The sequence below is a fragment of the Mustelus asterias genome, chromosome 1 (genome assembly GCF_964213995.1).
Source record: "Mustelus asterias chromosome 1, sMusAst1.hap1.1, whole genome shotgun sequence".
In the NCBI taxonomy this organism is placed as follows: domain Eukaryota; kingdom Metazoa; phylum Chordata; class Chondrichthyes; order Carcharhiniformes; family Triakidae; genus Mustelus; species Mustelus asterias.
Window position 1 is genome coordinate 169,514,992 of NC_135801.1, and position 24,165 is coordinate 169,539,156.

Below are 24,165 nucleotides of genomic sequence, written 5' to 3' on the forward strand. Positions count from 1 at the left end.
GCATTCTGCGGAGGTGTGGCCGAACCCATCCTTCACAACACTGGGGACAGGTAAAATCTCAGCACTTGGTGTTTGCAAACCAAGGACCTACACAGTTTGATGTGGCCATCAGGATTAAGGCAATGTTCAGCACGTTTTTCCTCTGTTTTTTATCTAGGGGTTTGTACCTTGCATTCCTAAGAACGCAGGCCATTTCTGACCCCCAGATGAAGTGGAAAATGGCTCCGGTTATTGCCACAGCGCAGGAGTGAGGAATGGACCAGGTTCATTCTTGGTGTCTTGGTGGTGTGGTGCCATGTGTGGTGACACCAAGAGTGCCTTGCACCTGATGGCCAGGTTCTTGCCTATAATGGAGAGGGAGCACCAGGGGAACAATGGCAGCTTTTGAGGTGGTTCTTACCCTTACTACAGGAAATAGTTGATGTACCACCTACCTCTTCCGAGTCACAGCTTGTTGGCAGTGACTGAACAGCTAAGGTTGAAGAGACAAAGTCATCATGCATTGGCTTTTTAGATGGTCGGAGGAAATATCAAAGTTCTGACTGCATGCAATGTTTTAAATCCTTTTTTGATATGCAAATTATGCTGGTGTGGAGATACAGTAGGAAGTAAGCCAGCGCATCACCCTCGCTTAAAAAGGCAGAGAAGGATGAAGCCGAAGGAACCAGAATTTGAAATGAAATTCACGGGCATTCTGAAATGCATGGGATAATTGGGCTAGCCAGCACAGATTTGTTAACAGAATTTCATGATTACAAATGCAAATGATCGCTGGACCTTGTGACCCCTACAATCAGGAATGTGCCGTTGCAATTCACGATATGGCCTGCGTAATGTGAGCTGGGGCTCTTAATAATAAGACACCATAAGCATTCAGAATGTTCTGTGCATGGGGCACGCGCCTACTTTGGGAGATGAACAGATTCTTTTAGGAGGAATCCGGGAGGCAGAAATGAGTAGAAGTATCTGTTGATAAAGTGAGATGAAGTAAATAGAATGCGGAGCATAAGCTCCAGCCAAATGGTCTGTTTCTGTGCAATTGCATTTTTTTATGAGCTCTCTGAGACGAGGACAATTACTTCAAGAAAAACTGGTTTATTTTTCATGTTAAACACACTGGTCTTTGGTGACGTTCTATCTAATTCTTTATTAAATGATTCAACAAAGAATAATCATTAGATGTAGATTTAACCTTTGACAATGGTTTACTTTACCTCCGAGCTCCCGTCTATCCCTGTTGGTTGCAAATGTAGACATCTATGGAATTAGTTGGAAATCATAGAATCCCTAAAGTGCAGAAGAGGCCATTCGGCCCATTGATACTGCACAGAATATCTTATCCAGGCCCTCTTTCCCCCGCCCCCCACCCCTTCCCTCCATTACCTGTAACCCCAAACAATTACCATGACTAATCCATCTAACCTACACATCCTAAGACACTGACAGGCAATTTACCACGGCCAATCCACCTAACCTGCACATCTTTGGGAGGAAACTCATGCAGGCACTGGGAGAACATGCAGACTCCACATAGACAGGGATCAAACCCAGGTCGCTAGTGATGTGAGGCAGCAATGCCAACCACTGTGCCACCATGCCACCCACTGATGCTGCAGTGTAGGGTTGTATGTTTTGGATGTGATGTTGAACTATAAAGGCATGGACCTAAACATTCTTGCCTTATTGGAAGAGGTTCTCCAATGTCCTGATCAAGGTCTCTTAATCAACCTTGCCTAAAACAAAATATCTGTTTATTTCACCGTTGTGTTTTGAAGATTGGTGCTAATGATTGTTACTATGTTACAATAGTGACTACACTTCCAAAGTATTTCATTTGCTGTGAGGTGTTGTGACATTGTGCAATCCGCTATTTAAATGTAAGCACTTCCACTTCCTTGTTTTCTTTTTATTCTCTTCCTCTTTGCTATACTTTCATTGGAAATATTCTCATCATTATGATTTAGAAGTTTGTAACCTGATTGCCTGTAATCTTTAAGAAACGCTTTTCCCAGTTTTGCTTAACTCTATCAGGTGATGTAGTTACCCCAAACAGTATTTCCGGCGTGGGGTTCAGTATAAATCAGGACATACTGGGGGCTTGTAAGAAAGATACAGAAATAATCATGGGTGATTTTAATGTGCACAAACAGGATTAATCAAATTGGCAAGGGTAGCCTTGAGGAAGACTTCATTGAATTTATTAGAGATCATTTCTTAGCAATATGTTGTGGAACCAACCAGAGAGCAGGCTATTCTGGATTGAGTATTGTGTAATGAGCAGGGATTTAATTCATAGAAACTAGAAGCAGGAGTAGGGCATTAGACCCTCTTTTTCAGCCTGCTCCACCATTCATTTTGAGCATATTCAATATCCTGACTCCCCCCCCCCCCCCCCCCCCCCCCCCGATCCCTTTAGCCCCAAGAGCTATATCTAATTTCTTCTTGAAATCAGACAATGTTTTGGCCTCAACTACTTTCTGTGGTTGTGAATTCCACACATTCACCACCCTCCGGGTGAAGAAATTTCTCATCACATAATGACTACATAGTTAAGGATCCTCTAGGGAAGAGTGATCATAGTATGATAGAATTCAAAATTCTGTTCAAGGGAGAGAAACTAGTCCCACACTCGCATTCTGGAGTTAAACAAAGGTAATTTATGTAGGCATGAGGGCAGACTTGGCCCTTGTGGACTGGGCAGAAAGGCTAAAAGGTAGGACAGTTGATGAATCGTGGCAGTTGTTTAAGGAGATATTCAATTCCTCCCAACTTGTAAAAGGGGGGGGGGAAATCCATGGCAACATTAAAGACGAAAAAACCGATGGACTTTGCAATGCCTGTGGAAGATTGGGGAAATTTTTCAAGTTCAACAAAGGGTTACCAGAAAAAAAGAGCAAAGGTAAATTTTATGAAGGAAAACTAGCACAATATTTAAAGGATAGCAAAAGCTTCTAGAAGTACATAAAAGGGAAGAGAGCAGTTAGTGAATCATTGCTAGTGATATTTCTGCAGGGATTTAAGGTGTCTACCATACATTGTCCATATCTCTGACACATACAAGAGGGCAGGTAGCCCAGCAGCCCTGTCAACCATGAGCTTGGTGCCAGGTTTGAGGCCTTTGGCATCAAGCATTCCCCTCACTAGAGGTGATACTTGCTGAAATTCTACACCACGCTCACCATGGAATCGGAGCGGAAAACGTCTAATGTCCTCAGGTGGGAGTTTCTGATCTTGAGCGAGGCTGTAAAACCCCGCCCATTGAGTTTCATCGTTGATGTCTGCCCTTGCTGAGAGGAGGCTCCCAAGATAGACACGTTGTCCAAAGGTTCACCATGGATCCTGATAGTCGGGTGGGCAGTGAGTTTTGCACAGTGAGAGCAGGCTAGTGGAGGACCTTTTCAGGATGTTTAGCCTAAGATCCATTCTTTCATCTCCCTTGAATACATCACCAATACTTTGGAGCTCTGTCTCTTGAGTGTGTACATACACAAGTGTTGTTGGTATACTGCGGATTGGTAAGATTGTGGTTCTGGACTGAGGTGGAGCAGGTTGAGTAGTTTCCCGTTTTGTCCTGTAGAATATCTTCAGAGAAGAGTCTCATAGAGTTGGGATGGAGTGTTGCAGTGAGGAAGATGGAAAAGGATGATGACACAGCCTTGCTTGACCCCATTTTTCATTCATGTTGGGTCTGTGGCAGATTGGTAAGAAGCACTGCTTGCATGCCATCGTGAGGCAGGTCGAGGATGGTGATGAATTTGAAGAGGATGCTCCACATTCTCTCCTGGTTGATCAAGTCAGAGGCCTTTTGAGATCAAAGGAGACCATGAATAGAGGTTTCTGCTGGTCTGTACGTTTTTTCTTGGATTTTTTCTTGGACACGAAGATGGCTGGAATTGCGGATAGTGAAGAGCATTGTCGGGCAATACAGCAGGATATAGATAGGCTGGAAAATTGGGCGGAGAGGTGGCAGATGGAGTTTAATCCGGATAAATGTGAAGTGATGCATTTTGGAAGAAATAATGTAGGGAGGAGTTATACAATAAATGGCAGAGTCATCAGGAGTATAGAAACACAGAGGGAACAAGGTGTGCAAGTCCACAAATCCTTGAAGGTGGCAACACAGGTGGAGAAGGTGGTTAAGAAGGCATATGGTATGCTTGCTTTTATAGGACGGGGTATAGAGTATAAAAGCTGGAGTCTGATGATGCCGCTGTATAGAACGCTGGTTAGGCCACATTTGGAGTACTGCGTCCAGTTCTGGTCGCCGCACTACCAGAAGGACGTGGAGGTGTTAGAGAGAGTGCAGAGAAGGTTTACCAGGATGTTGCCTGGTATGGAGGGTCTTAGCTATGAGGAGAGATTGGGTAAACTGGGGTGGTTCTCCCTGGAAAGACGGAGAATGAGGGGAGATCTAATAGAGATGTACAAATTATGAAGGGGATAGATGGGGTGAACGGTGGGAAGCTTTTTCCCAGATCAGAAGTGACGTTCACGAGGGGTCATGGGTTCAAGGTGAGAGGGGTGAAGTATAACTCGGATATTAGAGGGATGTTTGTTACACAGGGTGGTGGGGGCCTGGAATGCGCTGCCAAGTAGGGTGGTGGAGGCAGGCACGCTGACATTGTTTAAGACTTACCTGGATAGTCACATGAGCAGCCTGGGAATGGAGGGATACAAACGATTGGTCTAGTTGGACCAAGGAGCGGCACAGGCTTGGAGGGCCGAAGGGCCTGTTTCCTGTGCTGTACTGTTCTTTGTTCTTTGTTATGTCAGGTAGGACATGTTGTGTGCTCATACCCATTTAATGTAGCAACTTCTTCACTGGGCTTGGTGTGTCTGCACTAGCTTTCTGAATCGGGGAGATCCTAAAACTGGGGCAGAGGTACAAAGAAAATTACAGCACAAGAACAGGTCCTTCGGCCCTCCAAGCCTGCACCGACCATGCTGCCCGACTGAACTAAAACCCCTATCCTTCTGGGGACTGTATCCCTCTATTCCCATCCTATTCATGTATTTGTCAAGACACACTCCTTAAAACTCACTATCGTATCTGCTTCCACTACCTCCCCCGGCAGCGAGTTCCAGGCACCCACTACCCTCTGTTTTTAAAAAAAAAAACATTTCTATAAAATACCTGACCATCATCAGGGGAGGTAGGGGTATTGTTGCTGGACTAGTGACCTAGGGTAATGCTCTGGGGACCCGGTTCAATTCCCACCATGGCAGAAGGTGAAATTTGTATTTAACTTTAAAAAAAAATCTGGAATTAAAAATCGAATGATGACCATGAAATCGTTGTTGTTTGTCGTAAAACCCATCTGGTTCACTAATGTCCTTTGGGGAAGGAAATCTGCCATCCTGACCTGGTCTGACCTACACGTGACTCCAGAGCCACAGCAATGTGGTTTTATTGCCCAAGCCTGAGGGCATTTAGTGCTGGTTCAGCCAGTGACACCCACATCTCATTAACAAATTTTAATAAAATCATGTGTTGCAAAAGGAAACCTCCACTGCTGCCCACGATTCTAGCTAAATTTCTCACGAGCAATCCTTGAGTAATATCCACCAAGATACTTTCCCTTTTTTTTTCAATTATAGAATAGAAATTTGCAGCTCAGAAGAGGGCCATTCAGCCCATCATGTCAGCACAGGCTGACCTGTAGCCATCCAGTCTCTCTCGATCTGTAACCTGGTTGGTTATGATTTGTGTGTATCTAGGTACTGTAATGTTGAGGCTTTCTGTCTCTACTACCCTTTCAGGCAGTAAGTTCATTACTCCCATCACTCTCTGGGTCAAGATAAGCCTCTGAGCCAGAAGCTGGAGGGAATAGGAACATACCTTCCCTCTGACAGGAAGCTGGAACTGAATTTTAATTTGTTTTATTTTGGACCTGACCCCTCTTAATTTAAATCTTGTGTTTTACTTCCTCATTGAATTACAGAACTTCAATTTCAAAGATTATTTTTAAAACTTCCCTGTTCTTGGTAACGATTTGAGTCAAATTGGCATGTGCACACTAATACAAAACACGTCACGTGTCCTTTGTATAGTCAATGACTTTATTTGTTCTACAGTCAAAACACAAACCCCCTTGTGACCTGGTTTGAGTTGATATGACATTCAGGTTTTTCCCTCTTTGTTCTGTTATCAGAGAAATTTGCACCCAGTACATGAAGGTGTGTTTCTGGGGGTGAATCCTGGAACTGTGTTTAGTGTCTTTTAGTCTGTTTGTTGATTTAAGCACTGATGTTAGCTTGGCTACTTTTGTAAACAGTTTCTTGAATATTACTATTTGCAACATCTTATAGGAGGCATATTAATCATAGAATCCCTACGGTGCAGAAGAGGCCATTTTGGTCTATCGATTCTACACTGACACATTATCTCATCCAGGCCCCCTCGTCTGCCCTATCCCAGTAACCTCACACATTTATCATGGCTAATCTGCACATCTTTGGAGTGTGGGAGGAAACCACGCAGACACTGGGAGAACCTGCAAACTCCACATGGACAGTGACCCAAAGCCGGATTGGAGATATGGCCACTATTTAGTTCGATGGCTTTACTCTGGTGATATATACAGGCAGTCCTCAGACTTGTTACACAATTGATTCCTGAAAAATCCGTCATATCGTAGAAAACATAGAAACTAGAAGCAGGAGTAGGCCTTACAAGCCTGCTCTGCCATTCATTTTGATCATAGCTGATAAAGTTGGAACTGACTTTTCTTTTCCTGTTTAAAAATGAGGGATTGGTTCATGAACCAAGGCCTAATATCCTACTTACTTGTTGCCCATTTCTCCTCTGTCTCAGGAGTTTATCTTCAATATTTTGGTTAATGATTTCAGACTTTTTGACCTGTTGGGATTTTTAAAGGGTGATGACGGGTCATTTTGGGTTTAATCCCTAAACATTTTTCCGAACTGGAATCCGCATCCTGAGGGGACATCATCTTCCATTAAGGGCTGCCTCCGTCCCCATGCATTTCACTGCTCCGACCTGATGAATTTAGATCCGTCTCGGACGGTTGCCCGAGGTCTGACTGCCTTTGGCAGAGTTGAGTGCTGCGTGAGCCCGGCTGGGGTCAGTGGGCTGCACAGAACCGGTTGGGTGCGGCGTTCCAGGGCGATTGGCTGGAAAGCTGGTCCAGGTTACTCACCAGCTGTGACAGTGGCTTGGCCAAAGGGTGCTGGGTATTGGGTGGTTAATGGGAGTTTCAGAACTTTCCCGGGATCCAACAATGCCACCCCCGACCTGAAATGGACATGGGTTCCAGATTCAAGAGCACCAGAATTCCATTGCAATCGATGGGAAATCCATCAGCAAGACCAGTTCTTACCAACAAATTGGGTGGTACAGTGGTTAACACTGCTGCCTCACGGCACCATGGACCTGGGTTCAATTCCCAGCTTGGGAACTGTCTGTGTGGAATTTGCATGTTCTCCCCATGTCTATATGGGTTTCCTCCCACACTCCAAAGGTGTGCGGGTTAGGTTGATTGAACATGATAAATTGCCCCTTAGTGTCAGGGGGATTAGGAGGGTAAATAATGTGGGGTTACGGGGATAGGGTGGGATTGTTGTCTGTACAGGCTTGATGGGCCAAATGGCCTCCTTCTTCTGCACTGTAGATTCTATGAAATCAGAGGGGGGCATCTCTACATCAGGTTTATTTGGTAGGACAAGGTTTTGGAGTGCTTCCACTCACCTGAAGAAGGGGCAGCACTCTGAAAGCTCATGCTACCGAATAAACCTGTTGGACTTTAACCTGATGTTGTGAGACTTCTTACTGTGCCCACCCAAGTCCTACACTGGCATCTCCATTTTTCTACAGGGTCAGCGACCCAATATATAATAAAAATAGAAAAGGTGTGCGATGCAGAATGTCGGTGCGCAGTTATGAACCTTTGAATTTGTTCACTGGCGTGCTGTTGTAAAGTTAAAATGGTGTGTGGTGAACCATAGTTCACCATTTTCATAAATGACCTGGATGAGGAAGTGGAGGGATGGGTTGGTAAGTTTGCTGACGACACCAAGGTAGGTGGTGTTGTGGATAGTTTGGAGGGATGTCAGAAGTTGCAGCGAGACATAGATAGAATGCAAGACTGGGCGGAGAAGTGGCAGATGGACTTCAACCCGGATAAGTGTGTAGTGATCCATTTTGGCAGATCCAATGGGATGAAGCAGCAGTATAAAATGAAGGGTACCATTCTTAGCAGTGTAGAGGATCAGAAGGACCTTGGGGTCCGGGTCCATAGGACTCTTAAATCGGCCTCGCAGGTGGAGGATGCGGTCAAGAAGGCGTATGGCGTACTAGCCTTCATTAATCGAGGGATTGAGTTTAGGAGTCGGGAGATAATGCTGCAGCTTTATAGGACCCTGGTTAGACCCCACTTGGAGTACTGCGCGCAGTTCTGGTCACCTCATTACAGGAAAGATGTTGAAGCCATTGAAAGGGTGCAGAGGAGATTTACAAGGATGTTGCCTGGATTGGGGGGCATGCCTTATGAGGATAGGTTGAGGGAGCTTGGTCTCTTCTCCCTGGAGAGACGAAGGATGAGAGGTGACCTGATAGAGGTTTACAAGATGTTGAGGGGTCTGGATAGGGTGGACTCTCAGAGGCTATTTCCAAGGGCTGAAATGGTTGCTACGAGAGGACACAGGTTTAAGGTGCTGGGGGGTAGGTACAGGGGGGATGTCAGGGGTAAGTTTTTCACTCAGAGGGTGGTGGGTGAGTGGAATCGGCTGACGTCGGTGGTGGTGGAGGCAAACTCGTTGGGGTCTTTTAAGAGACTTCTGGATGAGTACATGGGATTTAATGGGATTGAGGGCTATAGATAGGCCTAGAGGTGGGGATGTGATCGGCGCAACTTGTGGGCCGAAGGGCCTGTTTGTGCTGTGGCTTTCTATGTTCTATGTTCTATAGTTGGTTACCACTGAGTACTGAACCATAGATGGTCAGCACTATGGGTACTTGTAGATATGTTACTGTTGTCACGGTTGGGGTTGGGCTGTTCTACCTGTTGATATTGTTCTGTGGTACACTCCAGTTGGCTCCGCCTACCTGGAGGAGTATAAAGGTCACTGCACTGCCTGGTGACCCTTTAGTCTGGGATTGTATATAGTCTGCTCTATTCTTGTTAGTAATAAAAGCCTTTATTTCCCGGGTACGATCCAGCCTCCCGAGTGATTTAATCGCGCATCATGGTGTCAATCATTGTAACCCGAGCGGTGGACTGCCTGTATTCTCAATATACTTACACCACATTACCCTTATCAAATACCACCATGGAACAAAACTTTAATGTATTTAGTATCTTGGCAAGTTTCAACATATCCAAGGAATTTGCATATACAATTGAAGTGAATCACGAGAACAGGAAATAAAGGCTTTAATTGAAATCAAAAGAATGACATTTATCAGCTTGAAATACTGCACGAGAATGTCTGTGACCCAGAGTAAACTACCTTCCACTGTAAATTTTACAATAACCATTTTCATGTGCACCTTTTAAAAAAAAAAAAAATTCTGTGCCAGTTTCTCCCCTCCCATGGTGCTATACCGTTGTTTCATTGGCATCCAGCATAATCTCTCTCTCTCTGGTGTCACACTGCATCGACTGGCAAGTTGTCATTAACAATCCTAATGAGCCTGATCCAATCCGTGTGAAGCATTTCCAGCAAGGTCCTTCTTGAGCTATGGGGCTCAACTGATCTCTGACAAAGGGTCATCTAGACTCAACGTTGGCTCTATTCTCTCTCGATGTGGAGATGCTGGCGTTGGACTGGGGTAAACGCAGTAAGAAGTCTCTCAACACCAGGTTAAAGTCCAAGAGGTTTATTTGGTAGCACGAGCCACTAGCTTTCGGAGCGCTGCCCCTTCATCAGGTGAGTGGGAGTTCTGTTCACAAACGGGGCATATAAAGACACAAACTCAATTTACAAAATAAGGGTTGGAATGTGAGTCTTTACAGATAATCATGTCTTAAAGATACAGACAAAGGTGAGTGGAGAGAGGGCCAAGCACAGGTTAAAGAGGTGTGTAATGTCTCCAGCCAGGACAGTTAGAGAATTTGCAAGCCCAGGCAAGTCCTGGGGTTTACAGATAGTGTGACATGAACCCAAGATCCCGGTTGAAGCCGTCCTCACGTGTGTGGAACTTGGCTATCAGTCTCTGCTCAGCGATTCTGCACCTTTTTCATGGGCTAAACTGTCTGAATCATCTGTTTGCTTGTTTTTTCACTTGTGTGAAATGTGTATGGGGCATATTTTTGTTGATTGTATTAACAAACTCCTGTTGAATGCTGACCTGAGTTTTTAAGTTGGTTTTGTGAGCAGTATTATTAAAGGTGTCATGATCCTGTTGGGGACTGTTGGTGTTTTTTTAAAAAAAAATCCAAATGTGTAGAACTATGCTACATGATTTTTAATTTTTTTATTGCTGCAATGAAGTTACTGTGAAAATCCCCTAGTCGCCACACTCCAGCACCTGTTTGGGGAGAATTTGGCATGGCCAATGCACCTAACCAGCATGTCTTTAGACTGAGAGGAAACCCACGCAGACATGGGAGAATGTGCAGACTCCGCACAGACAGTGGCCCAAGCTGGGAATCGAACCGGGGTCCCTGGCGCTGTGAGGCAGCAGCGCTAACCTCTGTGCCACCGTGCCGTGAATAAAACTTTCTACAAAGAATTAAACAAAGTAACCAGTGTATGTTATGCACACATGTTTACTCCCTCCCTCCTTCCCTCAATTCTCTTAATGGACACATTAATCTTAAAGCTATTTACTTATGGGTGGCCTTTCCAGAAGTTTCCCCATGAACGGGGAACAGTTGCGTTGGTCCCACCGGTGGAACCAGAAGCTGTTGAGGGCAAGGGGAGGTGCTTTGGCGCTGCGGGCGGGGAGTGGGGCCCACTGCGCACTCTGCAAAGGGATGGGTTTGGGGGACGCACTGTGCACACTCTACAGTTGCGATCGCATCGGTTGGGGGGGGGGGGGTGGTGCAATCGGTCTGGACGGTAGGGGCTGGATGTCCGTGCATTGTGGGGCTTGTGATTGGCCGTGGGCCCCCATGATTGTGAGGGGAGGGGGAGAGCTGGTTGAGATTGCCTGCAGCAGCAGAGGCCTGACAGCTCTCTCTCTCTGTCTGTCAGACCCCTGCTGCTGCATCTGCATGTGTGCGGCGTCAGTGGTCTGCACCGGCGCAGTGGCTCCCTCTACATGCTGGCTGACAAATTAAGCCCAGCCCAGTGCCTGCACCAGCTAGAAACAGTCCTGTCCATATTTTTAATGACTTAAATGCACAAGATTGGGTGTGAAGACTTGCCCAGAAACGGATCAGGAACTCTCCCATTTTCACGCCTAGCTGGACACTTCGAATCATTCTGGTAAGCGGGTGGGACAGGACCATGCAAAGGTTCGCTGACTTCTGGTGGGATTTTCTGGTTTTGGGGCAAGTGTGGCCATAAAATCCTGCCCATGTCTCCAGCTCTTTAGGTAAATAAGCCCACCTGCTGCTTTAAAGCTCTATCTCTTCTATCTGGTTTTATTGAACAAACTTGGGACACCTTTTGAACTGCTGTTTTCTGACCCTCTAAAACCCGTCATTTTAATTTTTTTGCCTTTCTAGCTGTTGCCCTCTTTCAAGCAACAAGGCCTTGGCCTTAGGCTGCAAGCTTGCTTTAATCGTACTTATCCCAGGTTTTTATAGTTTAATTCCAAAACTCATGAACTAATATTCACAAAGGGTAAATTGCTCTCATCCCAAAACTGATTCTCACTTGCACAGTTTAGGCTTCTGAAGATTGGAAAATGAAGTGAAGGCATTGATTGTAAGTGGTTGGAGGGTACGTTAGTGACCTGTCAAAGTTTCTACTAAGTCCAAAGATGTGCGGGTTAGGTTGATTGGCTTGGTTAAAAAAAAAATTGCCCCTTAGAGTCCTGGGATGCGTAGGTCAGAGGGATTAGCGGGTAAAATATGTGGGGGTAGGGCCTGGGTGTGATTGTGGTCGGTGCAGACTCGATGGGCCGAATGGCCTCCTTCTGCACTGTAGGGTTTCTATGATTTCTATGATTCTATGGTGACTTTTCTGACCTGAATAAGACCTATCCTAATTGGTAAGCAACCTGCCCAATTACTGCTCAGTATGTTTCCAGGCACGCAACAGATTCCACTGCACTGGGTGTATCATACGATACTCTGCCTGGAAGGGGCAGATTGCACTCGGTATATCATATAATACTCAACCTGAAAGGGGTCAAGGAAGTACAATTAAACAGCTTAATTGCCATTTGACAGTTAATGAATGATGTGTATGGACTGCTTGGGAAGAGGAGAAAGACCAGTGTTCATGAGTGTAATACAGCTGGTGATGTCAAATTAGTTAGTCTTGATCCCTTGTCTGCAAATGAAGTTTGGGAGGGGAAGTGGAGATGGAAGGGTGTTGGTACCACATTGTCGGCAAAATTGAAGCCCACGGGAGTAAAGGGGGCAATGGCAGCACGAGCAGGAAAATGGAGAATAGGCAGAGGGGAGTGCAGAGCAGTTTTTTCCAGACTGGAGGGAAGTTTATTGGTGCCTCCTGTATAGGATTGCTCCTCTTATTCAATATGCCTCCCACGTGTATGGTCATTAATATAAGATAAAAGTTTGGTGATTGATGTAAAACTCCAGATTTGTAGCAAACGGTGAGGAGGATAGCATGACTGCAGGACCAAGTGCAGATGAAATTTATTGTAAAGAAATGTGAGTACGTTCGGTGGGAGGAATGAGGGGAGGGAGGGGACATCAGTTTAAATGGTAAAATTTTGTATTTTTTGTAAGCAAAAGCCTCAACATATGTGGACAAATCTTTCAGGGTGACCGGGCAAGTTGAGAGCCTTGGCCTAGTGAGCAGAAACATAGGATACAAAAGCTAGAAAGCTGAGCTAAACTTCTAAAGAAGCTCTGGATAAGGCTGAGTTGGATATTCATTCCGTCTGGTTCTAAGCCCCACACTTTAGAATGTAAGTTGGGCCTTTGAGAGAGGATGCAGAGGAAATGAACAAGAATTGTAGCAGGGATGCGGGGACTTCCAGTTTGCATAAGAGTCTGGCCAAACTGAGGTTGGTTTCATCAAGAGTAGTGAAGGTTATGGAGAGATTCAGTAGAGGCTTGTGAAGGGGTTTTGATAAGAGCAAATAAGGTGGAACTATTTCTAGGGGCAGAGGAGAGGAGTTCTTTTTCACTCTTTACCATCTGGAATTCACTAAGTATCATGGAAGCAGATTGAATAGTAACTTTTGCAAGTGAATTGGATCATTATCGTTTACACTGAAGGGGCAGGTGGATGTGACTGTGAATTGGACTAACAAGTTAGCTGTATGAAAGGACTCGGGGCTTTCTGTGCTGTATCATCTATGAAAGCATTCCAGAATATATCACTGTGGGCATCAGACTGTCCTTGCTTAGCTTTATTCAACAAGCTGGTTTTTAACTTTAGTAATTCAGCAATGTAAAATATAGAGGGAGATGAAGGCACCTCGCATGCAAGATTTTGATTTGATTTATTATTGTCACATGTATTAGTATACAGTGAAAAGTATTGTTTCTTGCACGCTATACAGACAGCATACCGTTCATAGAGAAGGAAAGGAGAGAGTGCAGAATGTAGTGTTGCAGTCATAGCTAGGGTGTAGAGAAAGATCAACTTAATGCAAGGCAAGTCCATTCAAAAGTCTGATGGCAGCAGGGAAGAAGCTGTTCTTGAGTCGGTTGATACGTGACCTCAGACTTTTGTATCTTTTTCCCGAAGGTGGAAGAGAGAATGCCTGGGGTCATTAATTATGCTGGCTGTTTTGCCGAGGCAGCGGGAAGTGTAGACAATGGATGGGAGGCAGGTTTGTGTGATGGATTGGGCAAACTTGAGGTTTGTATTTACACTGAGCTTAGTAATTATGCCTCAGCATTGTTGCTCTGTTTGTGACCATTTTTCTGTCGAGTCTGGCGCGCCAGGTACAGGCTGGGAATGGAGGGTGAAAATGTGTACTCAGCTCAGAAGGCAAAGTGTATTCTTGAGTGTTACAAATACATATTGTGATGCTTTTGGGACTGTGTCTTTAAGGTATAAAGGAAGATTGAAGGGGGTCAGATTAGCTGCCTGGAATTCTGCCAGCAACAAGCCTCTGTTTATAAGGCTTGGTTGTAAAGGGGAGGCCCAGGCTATTTTACTGGGGGGGGAAAAAGTAGAAGACATTCACACCTGTAAACAGAGTAATGACCAGGGAAGCTGTGCTTATAATGAATAGACTATTAGTCTCCAAGCCACAAGGAGGAGACAGAAATGCCAGGTTTTGTAAATGGTTATACTTTAAACTATTTAATTCCAAGACAGAATGAAGTTGCAGATCCAGAGGATAGCTAATTAGCATTTCTGCCTGAATACAAGGCCCATGTGAGTCATTCTGTCATGGAGATGGGACGAGTTCATTGGAAGCTATTGTAGGATTGTGTTGAAGATTTTCTAAAAATATCCAGAAGCGCTCTGATGGGATTTATCCGTAAGAATGCGAAAGAGCAGAGTGATAGACTCCTCCTATAGTTCACCACACAGGATGCAGGTGGGAGCTCACGCTTGGAATGAAGAAACCAAGTTTGTGAGTGTTTAAACACCGTTGGAAGACTTATCTAGCTTTGGCTAGAGGAAGGATCTACAATTCATTCCTCCAAGTCAGTTAAGGGAGTAGAAGTTATCTCGGTGGAAATAGGAGCTGAGAATAACCTTGGACTGATTTCTGGAGAATGAAGTATAGCCGCAGTGGGGATTTTTGGTCGCTAACAGTTAAATGGGGGATTTCTGCAGTCCAGAGTATAGGTTGTCTAGTGAACTAGTGTTTATTTAACACTGCTTTTAGTTTGTTTGTTATAGTAAAAGACTTAAAACTGTCTGAGGATAGTAAGAGAAATATTTGACACAAGATAGCTACGCTACTTTTAAAATGATCATATCGACACAAAATGATGCATTGTGTGTTTGACGAATACTTTATGTCCCTTTAACCTTCATCACAAGAAAATCGCTTTTTGCACCAATTATCCTTGTGGCTTGGTCTTGATGCAATTGACAAACGAATTGTTAATTAGTGGTGGTTTGTTTACCCTTTCCTCAGGTCATTGGAGCAGTGGCTTGTTTACAACCAAGTCGGATATCCTGTTAAAGGCTGCTGCTTTTATTATTGATTTTTCATGGCAATTTGAGCGCAAACTGTCAATCCTGTCGCTCCAATTTTTACGCCATCTGTTGATGGGACTCGTGATTTTATTTGTGCTGTAGATAAGCAATTTGGAAGCATGAAAAGCTGCAGTTAGCGTTTCTGCTTGTCTACCATTTTACTAACTCGAGTCAGTGCGATATTCCTTCTGATCTGGTGATTTGTGGTAAAGTGGAAGGCGCTGAGTAATTACATAGGAATCATAAAAACTTTCTTCAGGGCAGCTGGGGAAACCCACAATTCTTTCCCTTAACTAACCTCGTGCTGTCTAGTGACGGCATATCTTGCTTTGGCTGGCCAGTAACTAGAATGTATTTACTGTCTGTGATTGCCTCCCCTCTCTCTTTCCTCTACAAGGCAGGCAGACAGAACCTTTTGCCCTATGAAATCTGTATCTGAGCAAATTCATGCATTCCTTCAGTGACCACTTGGAGGAATGGAACAGTTTCCAGCAAGGAGCTTGCAATTTCGAGCAAGGGGTGGTCGAATTTAAAGTTTGTTTAGTAGTGTCACAAGTAGGCTTACATTTAACATTGCAATGAAGTTACTGTGAAAATTCCCTAGTCGCCACACTCCAGCACCTGTTCGGGTACTCTGAGGGAGAATGGCCAATCCACCTAACCCGCACATCTTTGGACGGTGGGAGGAAGCCAGAGCACCCGGAGGAAAACCCACAGTGTCACCCAAGGCTGGAATTGAACCCTGATCCATAAGACATAGGAGCAGAATTAGGCCACTCGGCCCATTGAGTCTGCTCCGCCATTCAATCATGGCTGATATTTTTCTCATCCCCATTCTCCTGCCTTTTTCCCCTGATCCCCTTATTAAGCAAGAACCTATCTATCTGTCTTAGAGACACTCAATGACCTGACCTCCACAGCCTTCTGTGGCAAAGAGTTCCACAGATTCACCACTCTCTGGCTGAAGAAATTCCTCCTCATCTCTGGTCCCTGGTGCTGTGAGACAGCAGTGCTATCCACTGTGCCAAATTTAAATATTGTGCTGCGTTGTGATCACTATCTGTGATCTGTACTTGTCTGGTCAGTATAGATCAGGCTGCTGTGTTCATTTGCTTCCCTCCATGTTCTAGTCTACATCCAATGATTGAGAATCTGCATGGGGCATCATGGGTTGTGAGCCACTGTCTGTTGCTCCACCCTGTGACTTGCATCAGTAGCAAAGTGCCAATTTGTCCTGTCTCTTTGCAGCAAATGAGCTATGGCAACATGTGTGGTAATGAAGTAAGTCCCTGAATGTCGCACCAAACTTAGCTTTTTCCACTGATTTTTGATTTATTATTGTCGCATGTATTAACATACAGTGAAAAGTATTGTTTCTTGCGCGCTATACAGACAAAGCATACCGTTCATAGAGAAGGAAAGGAGAGAGTGCAGAATGTAGTGTGACAGTCATAGCTAGGGTGTAGAGAAAGATCAACTTAATGCAAGATAGGCCCATTCAAAAGTCTGACAGCAGCAGGGAAGAAGTTGTTCTTGCGTCGGTTGGTATGTGACCTCAGACTGTTGGGTTGTTACGCCAGAATAGTCCAGAGTTCAGCTTTACCTGAGATATTGTCTGCTGTTTAGGAACATCTTTCTATGGTGAGACTTAATCCCTGCAAAGATTGCTTTTTGCATAATGGAGCGTTGCGTATTTTTTTATTCATTCGTGGGACATGGGCGTCGCTGGCTGGCCAGGATTTATTGCCCATCCCTAGTTGACCTTGAAGGTGGTGGTGAGCTGCCGCCTTGAATCGCTGCAGTCCATGTGCTGTGGGTTGACCCACAATGCCGTTAGGGAGGAAGTTCCAGGATTTTGGGCTATGGCTCCTGCATTCAGTGTGTTAACCCAACAACCAGCGTGTTATTATACTGACTTGTGATTATTATTATGCAGCATGTGGTATCATTCCCTTTTTAAAAACAGTGGTTAGCACCAGTGACCCGGGTTCGATTCCGGCCTCGGGTGACTGTCTGTCGGTGTGGAGTCTGCAAATTCTCCCCGTGTCTGCATGGGTTTCCTCCCACAGTCCAAGGATGTGCAGGTTAGGTGGATTAGCCATGCTTAATTACCCCTTAGTGTCCTAAAGATGTGTGGGTTAGGGAGAGTAATGGGTGTAGTCATGGATATAGGGCCTGGGTGGGATGCTCTGTTGGGGAGTTGGTAATTCGCTGGACCAAATGGCGGCCTCCTCCACTGTACGGATTCTGTTTGTTCTCATATCACATGTATTTTTATTTTTAGGTTTGGTGCTTGGTCAAATCAGCACTGTTCCTACAGTTCCACTTGGTTCTACACGAGTGACCACTTTGCTCAATACAACTGATGGCATTAACATCACCACCAGCACTACACAGAGAACTGACACCACGTCAGCTCGCCTTCCAGGATCAGTCACATCCATGTCTTCAAACTGTACAGCTTTCAACACCTCTAATTGTGCAGTGTGTTCTCCAGGGCATTACTCCAATAATGGTAAGTGGCTTTGGTATTTCTATAGTTAGAAGTTTTTTTGCCCGAGTTTCAAAGCAGCCATGTATTTAAAATCTTGTTCCCCATGGAATGAATCTTAGTCTCTGGGGCACCATCCCAGCTCGTGTTATCTTCATTCAATGCAGGTCGTATGTGAAGATACACTTGTTGGATGTAAATTTTTAGTGTCCCTGGATGCAGAACCATCATTTGTTTGGACCGTCCTAATGCAAAGTAGCAGCACTATGGAAATCCGGCTCTCCGGAATCTCTACACAAGCCAAATGGGCCCCCAGTTTTGGGAATATACAATCATGAGAAGGTCTTTAAATTCTTCAAACCTGTTATGCTAATCAATTAGATCTATTTCAGCATAAATTGGAGGAGGTTTACACGATAATTGGAGGTCTGACTTGCCAAACTATTTTGGATTTGGTACACTTCTACTGTCAACTAAGGTTTACAAATGTCCATAAGATATAGGAGCAGAATTAGGCCATTCGGCCCATCGAGTCTGCTCTGCCATTCATTCATGGCTGATATGATTCTCATCCCCATTCTCCTGCCGCCTTCCCAATTACTAGACCATAAGATGTCCTCATGGTATTATTGAGTGTTTCTATTTGATGTAAAATGTGGTGGATATTTAAGTGATTGTAACTATTTATTTTCCACTTCTTCCAGGGTCCCTGAATTGCTCCTGCTGTTCTGATGGATTCTGCCTTGCTCCAGATGATTGTCTGATGTGCCCACAGGGTTTCCACCAGTCTCGGGCAGGACAGATGACGTGTCTGCCTTGTTCAAAAGGTGCTTATACAAAGTAAGTACACGGGAGAAGTGCCAACAGTTGAACGGTGGATTCCCTCTGACACCTGGGGAGAAGTAGCCCTCCTTCACAGGTGGCCCTGAAGCTGGAATTTTCCAGTCCCAGCGGGCAGGGGCAGACCATGCAAAGGTCCATTGACTTCAGGTGGGATTTTCCAGTCTTGGGGTGAGCGCGACTGGAAAATCCCACCCTGTGTGGAGCTCCTTGACCAGGGGGCAATGTAGTTGAACCCAATCCAACTCATCTCTGTTTTTAAGCTTCCTTCTGCAGTGAGGCTCTGCCTGAGTGGTGGAATGTGCATCATGATGTCATTTGTCAGTGTTTAGTCATAAGGTATGGAAAACAGCTGACTAAATTTCCAGTTACTGAAGCATTTGAAGTTTTTAATAACAGAAATAGCCAGCTATTGCATAGATTGAGTTGAGAAAGTGATACAGGAACAATGATTTAAATGTTGCCTTCGAGTTGGGAGGCAGGGAAAATGTTTGCTAAACTTAATTCCGGGCAACTACATTTATGACTAGAGATGTGACTGAGAGGAAAGGGGATTACTAAAGAATGCAGGAGAGCCTATGGTGATTGGATGCTAGAGGTTAGTAAAACATTGTACAGATTTTGTTTATTCTCTCAAGGGATGTGGGTGTCACTGGCTAGGCCAGCATGTATTGCCCATCCATAACTGCCCTTGAGAAGGTGATGGTGAGCTGCTGCCCTGAACCGCTGCAGTCCATGTCATGTAGGTACACCCACAGTGCTGTTAGGGAGGGAGTTCCAGGATTTTGCCCCAGCGACAGTGAAGGAACGACAATATATTTCTAACTTGGGATGGCGAGTGGTTTGGGGGGCAGCTTCCAGGTGGTGGTGCTCTCATGTATCTGCTGCTCTTGCCCTCTTTCCAGTCCACAACCCATATCGTTATCCCACTGAGATCAACCAACTCCGTTTAGCCCAGGGATTGACTCAGACATAGACTATCCTTGCTAGCTCAGTTGCATGTTAGTGTTACTATTTGAACCACAGGAAGATCTCACTCATTTGTTGGTAACCCTTAGCTTACTGTGGATGGGACACTGGTTGGGGATTATAAACATTGTTCTTGTGTTCTTCCATCCGTTACAGGATCTGTGGGATATGCTGCCTTTGCTTAAGTGTTTAATGGGACTGAAACTGGTGACAGGAAATGAGTGAATAATGTGGATCACTGAGACCCAATTAACACACAAACTTGCTGCAGGAATGTGAAATGATTTTAAAATCCAATTGGAGCCATTGCCATTTGGGGAATTTGAACTTAATTCCAAAAGTTGTTTTTCTTTTCCTATGTTGACTATCTTTTTAAAAAATGCATTTCAGTCACAAGTACTGAATTCTAGACTGTTGATGATGAAACATTTTACTGCTGTGGCAGATGTTGGTGGCTCATGAACCTGGGAAATGTTGTATGATTTTGCTGTGCTTTGACTCAGACCATTTGCTGGAACCCTCATCCATACCTTCATTACCCCCAGACTCATTGAAAACACCTTGTAGCTGGCTTCCCATCTCTGTGCTCCATAAATGTGTCCAAATCCTGTTTGGTTTTTTTTCCCCATCCCCCCTGATGCCTGCTGTCCTTTAGCTCCTGATCTGGCAACGTCATTTTCAAATCCCTTCCTATCTATGTAAACTCTTTAGCAGCTCAGTGCTGCTCTATTCCTGGTCAACACTCCTCTCTTGGCAGCCATGCCTTCAGCTGTCCAGGCCCTAAGCCCTGGAGTTCATCCCTTAAACCTCTCCACATTTGTAATCTGGCTTCCACCAAGGCAGCGGGTAGAATTTAAATCGCAAAACTAGCCTCGGTAATGGTAACTGTGAAACTGTTATAAAAACCTGTCTGGTTCACTTGTGCCATTTTTTAAGGAAGGAAATCTGCCAGTCTAGTCTCCATGTGACTCCAAACTCACAGAAATGTGGTTGACTCTTAACTTCCCTCTGAAATGACTGACCTAGCTAGCCATTGAGTTCAAGGACAATTGGGAATGGGCAATGAATGATACCCACACGAACACAAGGAGTTGGCCACCAGGCCCTTTGAGCCTGCCCCGCCATTCAACACAATCATGACTAATCTACGCCGGCCTCCACTCCTTTCCTGTGCCATTTTCCCCATAGCCCTGACCAAATATTTAACCACCCACATAGCATGAAAGAATAAATTTTAAAAATGCAATTTTTCCTTTGCCTCGCTGACTTTTGTTTATAATGGTGAGAGAGGATTATTATTTATTACAAAGTAATTTATTGTAACACATTTTTGAAGTGTTGGTTGGGGGTGGTGGTGGGCAGGTTTCTTGGCAGTTCTCTCGCCCTGTGTTAATTTCTCATTTGGTCGTCTTTTGGTGCTTTGTAGATGTTCTAAGCAGTGAATAAAGTTATGACGCTGCCCCTCATTTCCTGGGTATGGGTTCAAATTCGAATCCATCTGGATGGTAGTAAAAAAATTTTGGCTTGTGTATTGCTTCAGTTTAACCAACAATAAACTTGTTGCGAACTAAATCCATTTCTCCACATGTGGGGGCAAAAGATCCTTCATGTAGTGAAATGGATTCAAAGTAGAAATTTTAGTGATTTATTGTGTGAATTCCATGAGCTGGATCTTCACAATTGCCCAAAAGGTGGTGATGAAAGCATGTGGCATGCTTGCCTTCATCAGCCGGGGCATCGAGTATAAAAGTTGGCAAATTAGGTTAGTTATATAAAACATTGGTTAGGCCACATTTGGAATACTGTGTCCAATTCTGGTCACCACACTACCAGAAGGATGTGGAGGCTTTGGAGGGAATACAGAAAAGGTTAACTAGGATGTTGTCTGGTATGGAGGGTATTAGCTACGAGGAGAGACTGAATAAGCTGGGATTGTTCTTCCTGGAAAGGCAGAGGGGCGACCTGATAGAAGTTTATAAAATTTATGAAGGGCATAGATAAGGTGAACAGTTGGAAGTTTTTTCCCAGGGCAGAAATGACAATTACAAGGGGTCACAAGTTCAAATTAAGGGGGGATAGAATCAATAGAGATGTGCAGGGGAAGTTTTTTTTTTGCACAGGGTGGTGGGGGCCAGGAATGCACTGCCAAGTGAGGTGGTTGAAGCAGACACATAGCGGCATTTAAGACTTATGTGGATAGACACATGAACAGATGGGGAATAGAGGGATACAGGTGGTTAGTCTAGATAGGACAATGTGATCGGCGCAGGCTTGGTGGACTGAAGGGCCTGCTCCTGTGCTGTTCTTTGTCCTTTTATTGTAAATTTTAATACTTTCTTTACATGTCATTTAAAGTTCCAGTTTACTAATTGGGTATCCCTTTTTATTTGCAGTTCTACAGGGAGTACTGAATGCCAATCCTGTGAATCTGGATATTATGCCAATGAAACTGGTTCCAAATCCTGCAGAGCCTGCCTCCCAGGTAGAGCTGCCTTCGTCCTGCTAGGCGAGAGTCCAGTAAAGATGGGCTGGGGGTTGGGTGGGGAGGGTTGGCAATGCAGTAATATTGCTGTGTCTTGTGTTCTTCCTCACCTCATGTAAGGGGATTTTCCGGGGCTTCCCTCTGAGTTCAGCATAATACATGGAACCAGCTAATACAAAGACTTGTTAAAGACGTTTCTTTATTTGACCAACACGCACTGGGAGGGAGACAGCTGGGAGATTTCAACTTCTCTCTGACGTTACAGATGTACCTTTTTCAAAGGTTTGTTTCTCCCGCCCAACCTGTCATCAAAACTAGATAATCCAATAACATTAATACACGTTATTTACCTTGGTCATTCTACCTTCTAGCAGAATTGGGAATTCATTGAGCAGATTGATGGAACAGTTCTTCCTGCTGTAGTGTACTTCCTGTTTGTGAAATAGCTCTGCAAACAATAGACCAGCTCCTCTCCCCAAAATAACTTGGGCTGGGGGTGTTTACGGCCCCTCCCACCCAGTGGGATATTACAGTCCAGCCGGACTGAATGCAGATTTAACCGGCTCTACACATCTGCCAGGGGGCAGGAGACACTCTGCGGCAGGGCGTAAAATCCTGGCCTTGGGTTTTTCTTCCTTCTCTTTGGGATTAGATTCACCTCCGTTGAGGCGTCTGTTGTTCCATGCTTGTTGTTTTTGTGGGTTGCTTATGAGGTTGACCATTCGGCCTGCTTGGTTGATGTGGAGTTACTTTTTCTATTGGTTCAAACAATGATACAGAAGTGGAGGCCATGTGGCCCTGCATACCAACACCTATTGAAGATTTTAGCAGCTAGTTCCACTCCCCTGCTCTATCGCTGCGACTTTGAAAATTTCTGCTTTTCAGGTTTATCCAGTTCCCTTTTGAAAGTTACTAATGAATCTGCTTCCACCAGGCAGTACCTTCAGATCACAACAATGTTCTGCTTGTTTTTTTTTTTAGGGGAAAAAAATTCTTATTTCCCAGTTATTTCAAATCTGTGATCTTTGGTTAACCCTGCCGGTGGAACCAGTTTCTCCTGACTCTTCAGTGTGTTTTTTACTGTTGCAAATTCTCCACAAACCTTCTCTGCTTTAAGGGAAAACAGTCCCAGTTTCTCCATTCGTTCAGTCATATAACTCCTGCCCAATCCTTATAGCCCTCATTCCCTTAGTGCCCAGAAATCTATCCATCTCCGCTTTGAATATACTCTGGGCTATTGAGAATTCACAACCCTTCTGAAATCTCCTCGTCTCAGTCTTAAATGGCTGATCCTTTATCCTGAGATTATGATCCTTCCAATCCTGTGGAGATTAGAGTACGGTTCACCATAACGCCTCTGCATCTTTTTTTATAGGGTCCAGGTTCTTGTTTACTTTTTAAACCGCCTCATCAACTGGTCCTGCCACCTTTAACCCCTGTGAGTTTCTCTGTTCCTGCACCCCCTCTTTATACCATTTTGCGTTGTTGCTTTCTTTCCCAAAAAGCATCATTTGATGTAGTGTTAAATTTGATCTTTTGTGTGTTTGCCCATTTTGTCTATTTGTCATTATGTGCTCCTGAATTCAGTTACTATCCAGTGTTGAACAGGCCTTGACTCCGGGAAAATGGTGAACTGGGTAAGAGAATGTGAGGGAGGGACCACAGCATGCGGGAAGCCCGGCCGTGAAGCCTGTTGGGTAAAGTGAGGAGGCCTTTAGGGAAACCCAAGATCATCCTCCTCCACCCCCTTAACCCTCTTCCCCCCCCCCCGGCCTCTTGAATCCAGCTCTAACTCCATCATCCCTCCTTACCCAGACCCCTGGATTTGATCTGCTGCTCAGCAATGGGGACCATGTGTAGTTCCAGCAGTAGCCAGGACTGCTGGCTTCTGGGATGACTGCTGCCACCCTCCAGTGTTAAAGGTTTGAGGTTATGGGTGGGCTCCTTGCGACTTTTCCACCGGGAGGAGAGCAGGACCACAGTGCCCTGTAGATTTCAGTCCAGTGGCTCCCTTGTCTGGAGGCTGAGGAGGTGGGTAGTTATACAGTCTAGTGTCACTCCTGGACTGCAGGGACTTAATTCTTCTCTGTTAATGTGCATCAGTGAACAAAGAACAGTACAGCACAGGAAACAGGCCCTTCGGCCCTCCAAGCCTGTGCCGCTCATTGGT

The 24,165-nt window shown here is 44.8% G+C and overlaps 1 protein-coding gene across 2 annotated transcripts in view; it reads left to right on the forward strand.

Annotated features, from left to right (window-relative positions):
- The window catches only part of LOC144500271 (uncharacterized), a 116,512-nt gene that overhangs the window by 10,010 nt on the left and 82,337 nt on the right, over nt 1–24,165 (forward strand). For both annotated transcript variants that reach the window (XM_078222952.1, XM_078222957.1), the window contains 3 exons: nt 17,498–17,728; nt 18,409–18,544; nt 21,907–21,995. In XM_078222952.1, coding sequence (XP_078079078.1) covers nt 17,498–17,728; nt 18,409–18,544; nt 21,907–21,995 — 456 coding nt within the window. The remainder of the gene's footprint in view (nt 1–17,497; nt 17,729–18,408; nt 18,545–21,906; nt 21,996–24,165) is intronic.